Source organism: Carassius carassius, chromosome 3, assembly GCF_963082965.1.
Source record: "Carassius carassius chromosome 3, fCarCar2.1, whole genome shotgun sequence".
Classification (NCBI taxonomy): Eukaryota; Metazoa; Chordata; class Actinopteri; order Cypriniformes; family Cyprinidae; genus Carassius; species Carassius carassius.
In genome coordinates this window covers 34,141,572-34,156,239 of record NC_081757.1, presented here as the reverse complement: position 1 = coordinate 34,156,239, position 14,668 = coordinate 34,141,572, and the positions used below count along the sequence as shown (strand labels likewise).

The 14,668-nt window shown below is 37.5% G+C and overlaps 2 protein-coding genes and 1 non-coding gene across 5 annotated transcripts in view; all 3 read right to left on the bottom strand.

Moving 5' to 3' along the window:
• The window catches only part of dennd4c (DENN/MADD domain containing 4C), an 83,191-nt gene extending 71,996 nt beyond the window's left edge, over window positions 1–11,195 (bottom strand). For both annotated transcript variants that reach the window (XM_059536301.1, XM_059536308.1), the window contains exon 1: window positions 10,954–11,195. The gene's annotated coding sequence lies outside the window, so the exon portion shown is untranslated. The remainder of the gene's footprint in view (window positions 1–10,953) is intronic.
• A 228-nt stretch (window positions 11,196–11,423) lies between these two features.
• Window positions 11,424–14,668, bottom strand: part of haus6 (HAUS augmin-like complex, subunit 6) — a 32,164-nt gene continuing 28,919 nt past the window's right edge. Inside the window, exons 10-17 of one of the 2 annotated variants that reach the window (XM_059536287.1) lie at window positions 14,667–14,668; window positions 14,240–14,342; window positions 14,059–14,152; window positions 13,787–13,940; window positions 12,867–12,965; window positions 12,489–12,615; window positions 12,253–12,368; window positions 11,424–12,159 (exon numbers count right to left, since the gene is read on the bottom strand). The exon at window positions 14,667–14,668 is cut by the window's right edge and continues 128 nt beyond it. In XM_059536287.1, coding sequence (XP_059392270.1) covers window positions 11,689–12,159; window positions 12,253–12,368; window positions 12,489–12,615; window positions 12,867–12,965; window positions 13,787–13,940; window positions 14,059–14,152; window positions 14,240–14,342; window positions 14,667–14,668 — 1,166 coding nt within the window. In that variant the 3' untranslated portion in view covers window positions 11,424–11,688. Of the gene's footprint in view, window positions 12,369–12,488; window positions 12,616–12,866; window positions 12,966–13,786; window positions 13,941–14,058; window positions 14,153–14,239; window positions 14,343–14,666 lie in introns of both variants that reach the window. The other variant, XM_059536281.1, reaches the window with a different exon arrangement.
• LOC132128845 (small Cajal body-specific RNA 8) lies at window positions 12,671–12,801 on the bottom strand. Its single transcript, XR_009428396.1, has one exon. It is a non-coding gene; the product is annotated as a small Cajal body-specific RNA 8 (non-coding RNA).

Sequence of the window (14,668 nt, the reverse complement as noted above, 5' to 3'; positions counted from 1 at the left end):
TTTTTGCGTTCCGGTAGGCCTAGCCTGTTTGTTTTTTAAAATCCGACATACAGTGCATTAGATCGTGACAGTGTGTGCTTGAATTAGTGATGGGAAGTTCGGATCTTTTCCGCGAACCGGTTCTTTCGGACGGTTCGATAAAAAAAAAAAAAAAACGTAAACGTAAATACAGTAAGATTGTTATTCATGCCGGCGCTAATGATGTTCAACTTTACCAGTCGGAGATCACTAAAAATAACATTAAAGAGGTGTGTGAACTTGCAAGCATGATGTCAGACACTGTAATATGCTCTGGTCCCCTCCCTGCTTACCGTGGTGACGAGATGCATAGCAGATTGTCATCACTCAATGGCTGGATGTCTACGTGGTGCCCACAGAATAACATAGGTTTCATAGACAATTGGACGAGCTTTTGGGGCAGACCTGACCTGTTGAAAAGAGATGGTCTTCATCCCTCCTGGGGTGGCGCCGCTCTTTTCTCTAGAAATATGGCAATTAGTCTTAGTGTTTATACTTGACTAACTGGGGCCCAGGTCAGGAAGCAGACAGACTGGCTAAAGCGACCGTCTGCTAGCTGCCTCACGTCACAGAGGTCAGTTAATTCTCAGCACATAGAGACTCTTTCACCTAGATATCACACTATAGAGACTGTGTCTGTTCCCCGAACTAGAAAATACAAAAAAACGTCCAAACCAAGTTAAGATTAACAATTTAATTGAGGTTCAACAAATACGAAAACAGTTTTTGTAAATAATATGATCACTGATCATAATCTAGATGTGCTCTGTTTGACAGAAACCTGGCTAAAACCTGATGATTTCATTATTTTAAATGAGTCCACCCCCCAAGATTACTGTTATAAACATTAGCCACGTCTAAAAGGAAAAGGGGGAGGTGTTGCTTCAATTTATAACATTTTCAGGATTTCTCAGAGGGCAGGCTTCAAGTATAACTCGTTTTAAGTAATGGTGCTTCATATAACATTATCCAGAGAAAAAATTGTTAATGATAAATCCCCTGTTATGTTTGTACTGGCTACTGTATACAGGCCACCAGGGCACCATACAGACTTTATTAAAGAGTTTGGTGATTTTACATCCGAGTTAGTTCTGGCTGCAGATAAAGTTTTAATAGTTGGTGATTTTAATATCCATGTTGATAATGAAAAAGATGCATTGGGATCAGCATTTATAGACATTCTGAACTCTATTGGGGTTAGACAACACGTTTCAGGACCTACTCATTGTCGAAATCATACTCTAGATTTAATACTGTCACATGGAATTGATGTTGATAGCGTTGAAATTATGCAGCCAAGTGATGATATCTCAAATCATTAATTAGTTTTGTGCAAACTTCATATAGCCAAAATTGTAAATTCTACTTCTTGTTACAAGTATGGAAGAAACATCACTTCTACCACAAAAGACTGCTTTTTAAGTTATCTTCCTGATGTATCCGAATTCCTTAGCATATCCAAAACCTCAGAACAACTTGATGTAACAGAAACTATGGACGCTCTCTTTTCTAGCATTTTAAATAGTTGCTCCTTTATGCTTAAGGAAGGTTAAGGAAACCAGTCTGACACCATGGTATAATGAGCATACTTGCCCCCTAAGGAGAGCAGCCCGAAAAATGGAGCGCAGCTGGAGGAACCTATCCTACAGAAAAGCATTAAAAACTGCTAGATCCGATTACTTTTCTTCTCTTTTAGAAGAAAACAATCATAACCCCAGGTATTTATTCAATACAGTGGCTAAATTAACGAAAAATAAAGCCTCAACAAGTGTTGACATTTCCCAACACCACAGCAGTAATGACTTTATGAACTACTTTACTTCTAAAATCGATACTATTAGAGATAAAATTGTAACCATTCAGCCGTCAGCTACAGTATCACATCAGACAGTGCACTATAAACCCCCTGAGGAACAGTTCCACTCATTCTCTACCATAGGAGAGGAAGAATTGTATTAACTTGTTAAATCTGGATGACGATTAACTTCTTATTGCTAAATTCTGAAAAAACAGAGGTGTTATAGGACCTAAAAACTCTGCATGTAATAAACTAAAACACTGTCTAAGACTTGATGGCTGCTCTGTCAATTCTTCGTCATTAGTTAGGAACTAGGGCTGTGCAAATTAATCAAAATCGAAATAAAATCGCGATTTGAATGTGCGCGATTTCTAAATCGCTTTATTGCACGATTTTCCGCAGCCCCGACCTCCAGCAGTATGTTATCTGAACCAATCAGGATTGCGCTCTCGTTGCTGCTTCTGAACCGCGTACACATAACTTACTGTATACACACCGCAGACAGAGTACGTGTGAACCTTGGGCAATAAATATATTGGGCAAAACATATAACACCCGAGGCACTGCTACAGTGAGCTTTATGACCAATGCATTAGGGCTGCAACTAACGATTATTTTGATAATCGATTAATCTGTCGATTATTTTTACGATTAATCGATTAATCGGTTTATGTACTTATATTTTAGTTTTTTCCATTTTTTCCCCAAGTAAATTATTAATAAATGGTCTTTATCCTTCAGCATAGATTTTTAAGAGATTTTAACCATTTTGCACTGTCATATCCTCATCAAAAATATACCTGGAGTTGTTTTATTGTGTTAGTAATCCTTTGTCGAACTCTTCTGCAATCAGAACACTGACCCATACTCTAGCAAATTTCACAAGGAGATTTAAAATAATGTTTTCACCATGGCAGTCCTTAGAGCTCCTAAAGTAGTTTAACATCCCGAACGAAGCTTATTAAGGAATCTTTCAGAACATATTTTCACGAAGAATAAGGATAAAACAGAATAAAATTGCAGTGCATTGTATTTTATTATTTACTGGGAAACAGCTTTATAGCTTTTGCTGTGAAATTGTAAACAATCCTTCGAATAAAGTGCCAGTGGCATGAAACCTGAATGGAACTCACAATTTAAAGTAAAATCCATCAGAAGGTTGTCCAGAAAAAAAAATTGGACAGTCAAACACAAAAAACCTGCTGTGTGAAAAAGAGCTGTGAATACTTAGAAAAAAAGTGCATTTCAAATATCTTTAAACATTTACCTCTCTCATTCAGTCATAATTAGGCTGCACGACTGAATTTTGAACTGGTAAACGACAAACTGATCACAGAACATGTTTGTAAAGCTTTAAATGTTAACTGTTAAAAAGCAATGTTATCAGCTTTTACGACTAAACATTTGCAAACAACATTGTACTTGAGAATCTGCACAAATAAAAGTCTTAGAAGCGCCCCTGAGGCGTCTGCCTTTGATAAGCAACCATGACGTGCTCTCTCCTTGAAGACGCGGAAATTTCAGCAAAGGATAAATGGATTTGCAGCTCAAAAAATCGCTTGCAGTAGCTCTGCTACTAAATTTATTTCAAAATGGAAATCCATATACAACTATGATCAGCTGTTCCTTTCATCTTGACTGAGCTTTTAACGTTGTTACGGGAAAGGATGAAGCTGATTGGTTAGTTCTTGTCACATGACCCGCGATGCGCTTGCAGCATTCTGAAAAGTTGAGATGTTTTTAACTCGATGCGGTGCGGTGTTGGAAATAACGAACTTGAGCGCGCAAAAGACGCGATATGTGAACGTCCCCTTAAACAGTTCAGTAGTGCAGAGTTTACAGGTCACTCTTCTTTTTTGAAGGCTCAAAGTAAAGTACTCCCAGTCTCCCACATCCCGCTAAATGCTGCAGATACGCTGTTCGGGAAGCACGTGACATAAAACGAGGCCAGCTATTGGCTATTCGCTACTTCTCCTGCTGTACTGGCTGAGTAAAACCTCCGGTGGCTCATTACTGCCACACTTTGGTCACCGCAGATTTGAAATATGCACGAAATGAGCCGCTTATGGCAAATAAAAGTTATTTAGCAACGAATCGATGACTAAATTAGTTGACAACTATTTTAATAATCGATTTTTATCGATTAAATCGATTCGTTGTTTCAGCTCTACAATGCATGGCAAAAAAAAAAAAAAAAACATCCCTGAACAAGGTTTTTATTTTATTTTTTTATTATAATTTTTTGCCATATGTATAGATTTTGTTTGACATCTTTACTTAGTGATTATTTTGACTTAAGTCTGTTCTAGAGACATGTTACAAATTTTTGATAAAGCTCTCATTGGTTTTCTTTTGGAAATATATTTAAAATTTTACTGAATACATTTATGACTGTAAAGCATGCCTGTGTTTGTCAAAATCGTGATTAAAATCGAAATCGCAAAATTGATCAAAAAATCGTGAAAGGGTTTTTTTTGTCCATATCGCACAGCCCTATTAGGAACATAGGTGTGCTATTTGGTAGCAATCTTTCCTTAGAAAGCCACGTTTCTAACATTTGTAAAACTGCATTTTTCTATCTCAAAAACATATCTAAATTATGGCCTATGCTCTCAATGTCAAATGCAGAAATGTTAACCTCAAGGTTAGATTATTGTAATGCTTTATTGGGTGGTTATTCTGAACGCTTAGTAAACAAACTACAGCTAGTCCAAAATGCAGCAGCAAGAGTTCTTACTAGAAACAGGAAGTATGACCATGTTAGCCCTGTCCTGTCAACACTGCACTGGCTCCCTATCAAACATCGTATAGATTTTAAAATATTGCTTATTACGTAAAAAGCCCTGAATGGTTTAGCACCTCAGTATTTGAATGAGCTCCTTTTACATTATAATCCTCTACATCCGCTTCGTTGTAATCAGGCAATTTGATAATACCTAGAATATCAAAATCAACTGCGGGCGGCAGATCCTTTTCCTATTTGGCGCCTAAACTCTGGAATAACCTACCTAACATTTTTCGGGAGGCAGACACACTCTTGCAGTTTAAATCTAGATTAAAGACCCATCTCTTTAACCTGGCTTACACATAACATACTAATATACTTTTTAATATCCAAATCCGTTAAAGAATTTTTAGGCTGCATTAATTAGGTAAACCGGAACCGGGAACACTTCCCATAACACCCGATGTACTTGCTACATCATTAGAAGAATGGCATCTACGCTAATATTAGTCTGTTTCACTCTTATTCCCAGGTCACCGTAGCCACCAGATCCAGTCTGTATCCAGATCAGAGGGTCACTGCAGTCACCCGGATCCAGTACGTATCCAGACCAGATGGTGGATCAGGTTCTCAAATCGGTCGCGTCCGACAGAAACGGTTCTCAGTTCAGTGTACTGATGATCTGAAAACCGATGCAACCGGTTCTTGACTCGAGAACGAGAACCGCTCTAACTGACACGCTGCAGTTCACTATCATCAGCTGGTGAACTGGTTCAAAAAGATACAGTTAAATCGAATGATTCGTTCACGAACCGGATATCACAAACTGCTTTGTTTTGAACTCTCTCACAACAGACCCGGAAGAGAAGACAATGCTGAATAAAGTCGTAGTTTTTGCTATTTTTGGACCAAAATGTATTTTCGATGCTTCAAAATATTCTAACTGATCCTCTGATGTCACATGGACTACTTTGATGATGTTTTTCTTACCTTTCTGGACATGGACAGTAGACCGTACACACAGTTTCAATGGAGGGACTGAGAGCTCTCGGACTAAATCTAAAATATCTTAAACTGTGTTCCAAAGATAAACAGAGGTCTCACTGGTTCGGAAAGACATGCGGGTGAATTATTAATTACATAATTTTGATTACTGGGTGAACTAACACTTTAAGTCTTTTGTGGATTAATGCTTATTGGAGACGCAAATCATTTCAAACGATTCAGTTCGATTTGGTGAACTGGTTCTACCGGTTCACTAAGAAGAACCGGTTAAATCGAACAATTCGTTCGCGAATCGGACATCACTAGCGTGCATGCTGACGAGAACGAGCGAGCGCGGCTTTGGCTACATTTATTTGGAGATTACTGCCCATGTCTCATTCGGCACAAATCCAAATGTTTCCATATTCGCAATGTATTTGAAGGTTAAACCATTATTTATAATGTAAACTACTTACACATTCGCACATAGACAGAAAAGATGATCCTCTTCATATGAGAAAAATCGTCCTTGGCATAACAGCAGAGTGGACCGGTATAATGTCTATTTAAACTGACCAGTGTAACCTTTTAAATGTTTAGGTGACTGTATTTCGCAGGGTAAGGAAAATGTTAGCTCGTGATCATGCATCTGGATGCTGTTCGAGATATAGCCTTCATTAATGTGGCTTTGTTCTTTTTTGCCATTTTTTTCCCCTAAATTTTCAAAGTCTAACCCTCTAATTTTGCAGGTTTATTTTATCACTTTTAATCACATCTCTTACTGTGTGTGGTAAACATGGGAAGGGAAATGAAAGATTTCATGAATTAAGAATTCGTTCTATTTATTAATTTGGTCCCTTATTTCAGTTAAATCATGGGTTATTTAGGGAACAAAATTAATGAAACATGGACTATTGCCACAAATTATTAAATCGTAGGAACGAATTAACAAGTTGTATGAATGAATAGACTATCTGTCCTGTTTCCCGCAGCCCTGCAAAGCGCAGTTATCTGATTAAATTACTTAGTTACTACATTTCTATTGCTTTTCATGTTTATGTTTCATGTCATCTGAATTTAGAGTAATTATCATTTCCACACACAGAGGTATGGGAATTCTACATTGATACACAGAGGAAAAAAAAGTGTTGTTTTAGACCAGTATTGGCTGGCAGCCTGGCACTCAGAATTTTTGCAGAAAACGCGGAGGGAATAGCGGAATCCAGTCATAAAAACGGAATTTACAGTTTAACGCATAATGGCACGGAATTTGCCAAATTTTGAATGAATTAATCAAAAATAGGTCATTGCACTTACATCAAATCACGATATGGAATAATATCTGTAAATATTAAGCTGGAACAGTCTATTTAAATATGAATCCTGCATGTTCTGCGTGTCTCTGTTAATGAATGGAGCAGAAGCGCTTCTTCGTTTATTTACACACACTGAAGCGCGCGTAACGCTCGCGATGATTTCAACATCTGTTGTCTCACTAAATAAGGAAGTGAACACATGAGGAACATCTCCAGAACTGCTCTGACAGTCACTTCATGAGCATTTGACCGTTTGATTTGAGTAAAACTAGCGTCACATCACATACACAGAACTGTAAAGGTACGTCAACCCGTCAAAATAAAAGTCCGGTTTAAAGACAAGTATTTGCCAGATATGTATTACTATTGTTCAGCAGAATGTATATATCCTACTACTAAAAAAAAAAAAATAACATTATTTTTTTTAAGGTTTAATCACACAACATTTCTTCCATGTTTTATTTTTAATAGTAAATCCCCTTTGTTTACCAAAAAGTTAAGTTTGCTTAATTTTCAATAATTAAAAGATAAATTAATTTTTTATGTGTTTAATCTCAGAAAATGCTTTATTTAAAATCCCAATTAAATGGCACTTAAATGCACTTAATTCATCTGTCAACTTTATTGTCATTGTTCACAGTACAAGTACAGACAAAGAAACAATAGGTAATAATTAAGTGTTTATATTTTATGTATGCATTGCATTCTATGCATTTAAAAAATGAAATATATTTTTTCTAAAAAAGAAAACTAAGTTGTTAATTTTAAGAGACCCAGGAGTCTTATTTTCTTTTGCATAATTAATATTGCACTTTAATTAAGCAAGAAGGCATTTTATCCGATTACTCGATTAATCGATGGAATTTTTTGGTAGAATACTCGATTACTAAAATATTCTATAGCTACAGCCCTAATATATATATATATCTATATATCTATCTATCTATCTATATATATATATATATATATATATATATATATATATATATATATATCCGTAAGTGCACCAAAACAATCAACTGAAACTAGGCACACCCACTAAAGTGATGTTGAGTAGTGGTTTTTAAACCTGGTCCTGGGAGCAAACCACTCTGCATATTTTGAATGTATCCCATATTTAATGGGACAGTTCACCCAATAATTACTCACCCATTAATTACTCATCCTCATGTCGTTCCAAACCCATGAAACATGTGTTCATTTTCGGAACAAAAATTAAGATCTTTTTAACAGCTTTCTGATGTTAAAGTCACCCATGTGACATCAGTGGTTTAACGATTACTTAGCTACTAGAATACATGTTTGTGTGTAAAGAAAACAAAAATATTTAACAATTTCTTCTCTTCCATGTCGGTCTTTGCTACACATGAGAGTTGTCAAATATCTTAATTTGAGTTCCAAATTGAACGGAGGTATTACTGGTTTGGAATGAAACGAAGGTGAGTAATTTATTACAAAATGTAAATTTTTGGGTGAACTATCCAGGGCTCAAAAAATCCCTAGCCCGACATCCCAGTAAAGAAAGCAGAGAAGCAATGTGATTTCTTTACAAAGGTAAATCAAGGAATTATATTTACTTAATTATTCAATAAATCAATGTTATTCTAAATGTTAATGTACTTGTTCAACATTGTGTCAGTGTTTTATTCGCAAAAACAACAAAGTGACGAAACACGCTTTGTACAGCAGTTTGTTCGTTTAGGGCTACTGTACAAACATGGTGGCGACTTTCATGTCAGGGGACCCGAGGTGTATGTAGATAGAAATAGCTCAATCTAAGGTAACAAAACCATAACGGTTCATTAAGGTCTTTATACACCTCTGAAAGCATAGTTATATATTATATTGCATTTCTGTAAATAGATCGTTGTAAATATTACACATTGCACCTTTAAATGTAGATCTACGGGTCCTTGAAAACTCCTAATGTTAGTTGTATCAAACTTAAGGCGATACAAAGTTAAATGGTATAAGAAATGTCTTAATTATAATTTCAAGAGGTCTTACAGTTGAGGATTAGGGCTGGGCGATATATTGAATATTAGCGATAATATCTGAATAATTTTGATGACGATGTAAAATTTGAAAATATTTTTTTAAATATAAATTTTAAATTGTATTTTTTATTCTGCAGATACCCTGTAAATTGTGAAATAAAATTCCTTTTATTCTGCAGATACCCTGTAAATAGTGAAACTAAATTCCTTTCATATTTGTTGTTTTGTATTTTAATATATTTTTATTGACATTTAAAATGTCAAGAGTACCTGCTCTAAGGGTCTATCAGGGATTTAGAAATTTTGCGAGCCCTGCTATCCCTTTTATGCCACCTAATTCAAATTACCAGCTCAATAAGTGAGGGCTCCATGAACTCTGAGTGTGTCAGACAAGAGAAACACACAAAATGTGCAAAATGTCAAAAAAAAAAATAAGGGGAGAGGGTCTACATGTAAATTGAATTCATGTGTCATCTGTCATAATCAAGTTTTAAGTTTAGAAAGAAAAAAAAAACTTAGCTACATGACTATTGATTCCAGTTCTCAACCACAACATAGGCAAAACATTTTCAAGCTAGAGGGAGAGTGAGCACACCAAAAGTATTATAATGTGGTTTTGGGTTTCCCTTTCACTTCAGAAGCCCTGCCCTCTTGCCACATGGCCTGGCTTTTGTCATACCCACAATGCCTCACGGTTACCTTTAAGCCACTCCTGAGGACGGCTCCTTTTATGATCGAAGAGTCACCTGATGCAACCTTGAAGTGCAGCAGAGTAAATGTAATGAGGCACAAGGTCAGCGCACATGCACACAAAACGTTCAACCTAGTGGTCGTAATTCAGTATAATGCACAGACACAATATAAGTCTAGACAATGTCACTATACTGATCAATCACCTAAATTTAACCCATCTGGCCTTCACAAGCTTCTTATACAAGCATGCCTCTCTCCAACCACAACAAAATATCATAACAACAAACTTATATCTTTGAATTAGCATATGGTCTGTTAGCAAACATACACGTAGGCCTACTTTTCAAATACTCATATATATGCATATAAAAGGAAGATGTACGTTTTAGATTTTGTAACTGGTCACCATTTCTGCACAGCATGTATTCTTCATTAACTTGATTTGTTGTTTTGTACAGTATTTTTGTCACCCTGATACCACTGACATGTGAAGCACCCGTATGGCATACAAATATGAAGTGTTCTGACACTCGAATTTTGCCTAATCGAAAAATATGCCTAATAAACAATGCTCTACCTGTTTTGAAATGTCACATTAGCTTTAACAATATCTGTTTTTACATATAATTATTGATTGGCATTTTGTTAAATGCACGCTACATTAACACTGCACTGTACTGCTACAGAGGACTGAATGATAGCACCTATAAACAAATACCAACAATCAAAAAACACGTCAGGACAACTTGACCAAGGCAAATCTGACACCAAATGCGTTGAAATACCCCAGATAATTGATCCTACATTATAAATGTTTTAAGATTTTATTACGTACTGTTTTAGTCACTGAATGACCTAAGTTGGCGCTTTTTTTTAACCCTCTCTCTCTATATACAGACATAGGAGTGAAAAGTAACTTCTAATCATCTGTAACTTCAAACAGGCGGATCCCATATAAGTGAGGTTCACCTGCACTCAGACACACCCAACATTAACTACAAGCTTTTTTCAAACACAATAGCCATTCTAAAACTAGCGAACAGCCCATTAAAAATCGAGATGCGCTTCATTTGCGTGCACTTTTAGCACAAAATGTTGTCTAGGTATACAGCATTCTAGATTTGACACAGCCAGTATCCCTCCCAATGTGGCCTGTGAACGAGCTTCTTTGCATCTGTTGCATCTTTGCGAGATCGAGCAACTTCACACACAACTCGACCACGGCACACTTACTTTTCGTGGCAACAGAAAGCAAACGACAATTCATGTTTTATCAGCAAATGTCGACCGGCTCGTGGAAATAAATACGCCTTGAAGAGAACCACTGCGAAAATATCACATTACTAGAAGACAAGCCCGAGATAATGTATCATCCCGTAGCGTTTGTCTACGTGAAGCAACTTCAAACGCAGCAATACATACCAGCTGTTCAAAGCACTCTAAGAAAACGCGTTGACATGTAGGCCAGTTGCAACTTCCAAACCCGTCCACTCCGGCTCGAGCGATAATACACGTCCACTCTGCGCGAGCACGTTGGGTTTATTTCTGGAAACTTTGTTTCTGTCCAGTGCTAGTCTGTTCGTCAGTAAGCAGGCGCCATGTTTGTGTTTTGTTACTTTGGTGCGCTCTCGGGTTTCTCGGACTGACTGCCGGAGGCGGATGGACCCGCCCATGAATGACTCGCTGCTCCACATTTCCTCTCTGCACATCATAACGCCCCAGATCTACAAACTAATGCGCACCATGCTTAACAGGTGGCTGTTATAATTTTTCCCCAACCCACAAAACATACAATTATTCTTTTTCTCAGCATATCAATGTTGGTTTCTGATTTTACATTTGCATAAAATGTCAGGAAAGCAAGTAAAATGAAAACCAAATATGAAAGAGGGTTTGCATATAAAAAGCTCTTTATTACAAAACATGAACAAACATCATTTCTGGCCAATATTTACCAGTAACAATTAGTTTGTACGTACTAAAGTTTAGTATAGAGGTCACAAGAATTTACATGGTTGAGACGAAATGAGTGGCATTCAATTTTTAATGTTTTTGTTAATTAGGCTGATCAAAAGCACATCAAGCTACAAGTGAAATTCATGGCAGACACATTTTAAATCGTACAAAAAAAAAAAAAACACCCACATTTAAGAAATGTTAGAATTCATCAAGAGTCAAATTCACTAAACTCGGCAGGGTGAGTTTCTCAGCAGGGGGAGGAGGGGAAAAACTCTCAAGCTTGTCCAAATCAAGAGAGAAAAGCCTCTCATCAGTAGTCCACTGGCTCAAACCTGGGCACTTCCTTGAATGTACTGGGGACTTTTCAATATTGGAGTCATTGAAAGGAGATTTATCTAAAGAGGCCTCAAAGCACACCTGTGCCATCAGTAAGGGAGTTTTTCCCTCAAGAGATTTAGATTCAGCAGGTGAAAGGATAAGTTCTTCCTCTCGCTCCTTGTTACTATGGCTCTCTGCTGAGCCATCACTGTTAAATGACAAGTCATCCTCAAAAAGGTCTGGTAGCTCCTCCTGAGCAATGTTGAATTTAATAAAATCACTTGACCTTTGGCTGTTAAGAGTCTCCAGTACTGAGGAGTCCCATGACACAGTTGAGTGGAGGGATGACCCCTGCTGGACAGGAGGAGGAGTGTCATTTTCAGCTAGAGTAGCTGAAAATAATAGAGAAGGTTCTGGACTTGTTCTGGTGCAAGGGCCATTCACCTCAGCCATAGGCGTCTTGAGCCAAGAAAGGCTGTCTTGCTGATTCCAAGTAGCTTGTTTCTTCTCAGCCATGCCTTCCTCCACAGCTTTTCTCCATGAACTTCTCACATCTTTGACTATGGAGAGTTACAATTATTTAAAGACACTTAAGATTCACAAACACTACTTCCACTGAAAGTGACTTAAACATTTAGAACTCAAATACTAAGGTGTAGACATCATCAAAAGGCTTATACTTAGACTCTCAGGGGTGCGGCACAGCTGTTTCCTGGCTGAAAATGGATCAGAAATGACATTTAATAACTGTCCCAGGTCCACATCACTCCTTCTATTGACTGGACTCTCAATCACTGCCTCTGCAAACTGAAAACCAAAAAGCAAATTAACTTTGCACATGCATTTGTATAACCCAACGGTGAACTGTCTGCCCCGTATCTGTCCGTGGCGATTTCTCTCAATTCGCACCGGTCATCAGAGAGCAGGTTTGATATAGGGAAAACTTGTGTTGGGTAGAGCACTGCTCAGTACTGCCCACGTATCAGTTTCCCAGAGCAAATTGTATAACACACTAAAACTACAGAGCAAGTTTAAGATGTGGTAAATATTCCACATACTTGATTTGCCAAGTTGTCACACTCCAAATCTAGAATTTCAGCCTTGTTCTTTAGGACAGAGGCCTTCATCTTAGAATGCAGATTTCTCCCGTTTGAAGTCTGTGGGGAGGAGGGGGGGGGGGGGGGGGGGGGGGAGAGAGAGAGAGAGAGAGAGAGAGAGAGAGAGAGAGAGAGAGAGAGAGAGAGAGAGAGAGAGAGAGAGAGAGAGAGAGAGAGAGAGAGAGAGAGAGAGAGAGAGAGAGAGAGAGAGAGAGAGAGAGAGAGAGATAAGTAATTAAGATTGCTCTCCAGATGGTAAGCGGAGGCTGAAATATACATATGAACATTTTACAAACATGCTCTTCTACACCACATTTTCAGAGATAAGGTATACAAGCATACCTTCCATTATTTGCATGAACTTCAGGGGTTATTACAGAAAGCAGGGTTAACTTAAACCCCAAAACACAAGGAGTAACCTCATATAGCTCAGGGAATGTTGACAGTGAACACACATTTAATATGGTGCTGAATCTAGTAGTCACCATGGAAACAGATCAAACACCACCTCATACTACTTGTTTAGTCAGTTACATTCTTAGGGCATATCACTAACTATCCGTTAACTATGCTCAAAACCTTTTCAATAGGGCATGTACTCACGGTAAACCTCTGAATTAAACTAACATATCCTGCAATGAATAAGCTGCTAACGCTCAGTTTTCGGAAAAAAAAAAATTGGAGGTTATTGGTTTACTCATCTGTACACTTAACTAGATGTTAAGTACTTTTTGGAATACCCGATGATGCTGCCATCCATTTACACATTTATTTCTACCTCTGAGATTAAAAACCGGAGATGAAGTGTGTGCCAGCATGGATGTGGCTAATATGAAGAGGGTACAAGCAGGAAAGTATAACGCTTAGCAATACAAAACTACCTGTATTGGTCTGGGTGTCTGAGTCTCAGACTTAACTTTAACCGGGTAAGTCAAGGGAGTTTCACATAGTGGAGCATCACAAGTCACTGGTTTTGGAGAAAAGCAGCTGTCAGAGGACAGCAGGACCCCCTTATATTCATCTTCCTCAAAAATGCTGTTGAAAAAAAAAATAAAATGGTGGTTACATCCTTTCGTTCATTCATTTCCATTAACATGGAACACGTTATCTTCCCAGACTTTCTACATTTAGAATCACTCAAATTGTGCTGTACGTTTTGATTTCTGGCTCCAGGTGGACTTCTGGTTCCAAATGGATGTCTGCCTCCATTCTCTCTGGTTTTCTTTGTGTCGGCTGCTCTAGCAGTTCTCAAAAGTGAGGGACGGAAAAAAAAAAAAAAGTGACAACGTATCTAAAGAAGAAAAATTGCATAATGCAATCATCTGCTAACTTACCAGGTAGTTTATATGGATATTGTAAGATGATACTAGCGTCAAAGCTAGCCTTAGAAGCTGGTTCAAATGAGAGAGGAGCCATTGGGGAGACAAAGTCAAAAACCTGTTAAAGGTTACAGAGAGCAGATTAATCATACAAAATCAGAACAATAGCAAAAGATACACCTAACTAAGTGTCTAACTTCCATATACTGTAGATACTGCTTTGTATAATCTGGACACTACAATGCTTCAGAGAAGACAAAGTGACCTGCATGGCTAAATAAACCTTGCTACATGTACTGCGTTAAGCTAACTGAGACTTGTTATAGCACTTGCATATCATTGCTCTTTTGTTGATTTTGATTGCTTCATTTGTCCTAATTTGTAAGTTTCTTAGAATAAAAGTTACTGCTAAATAACAATTATTTTTTAATTAATTACTTACAG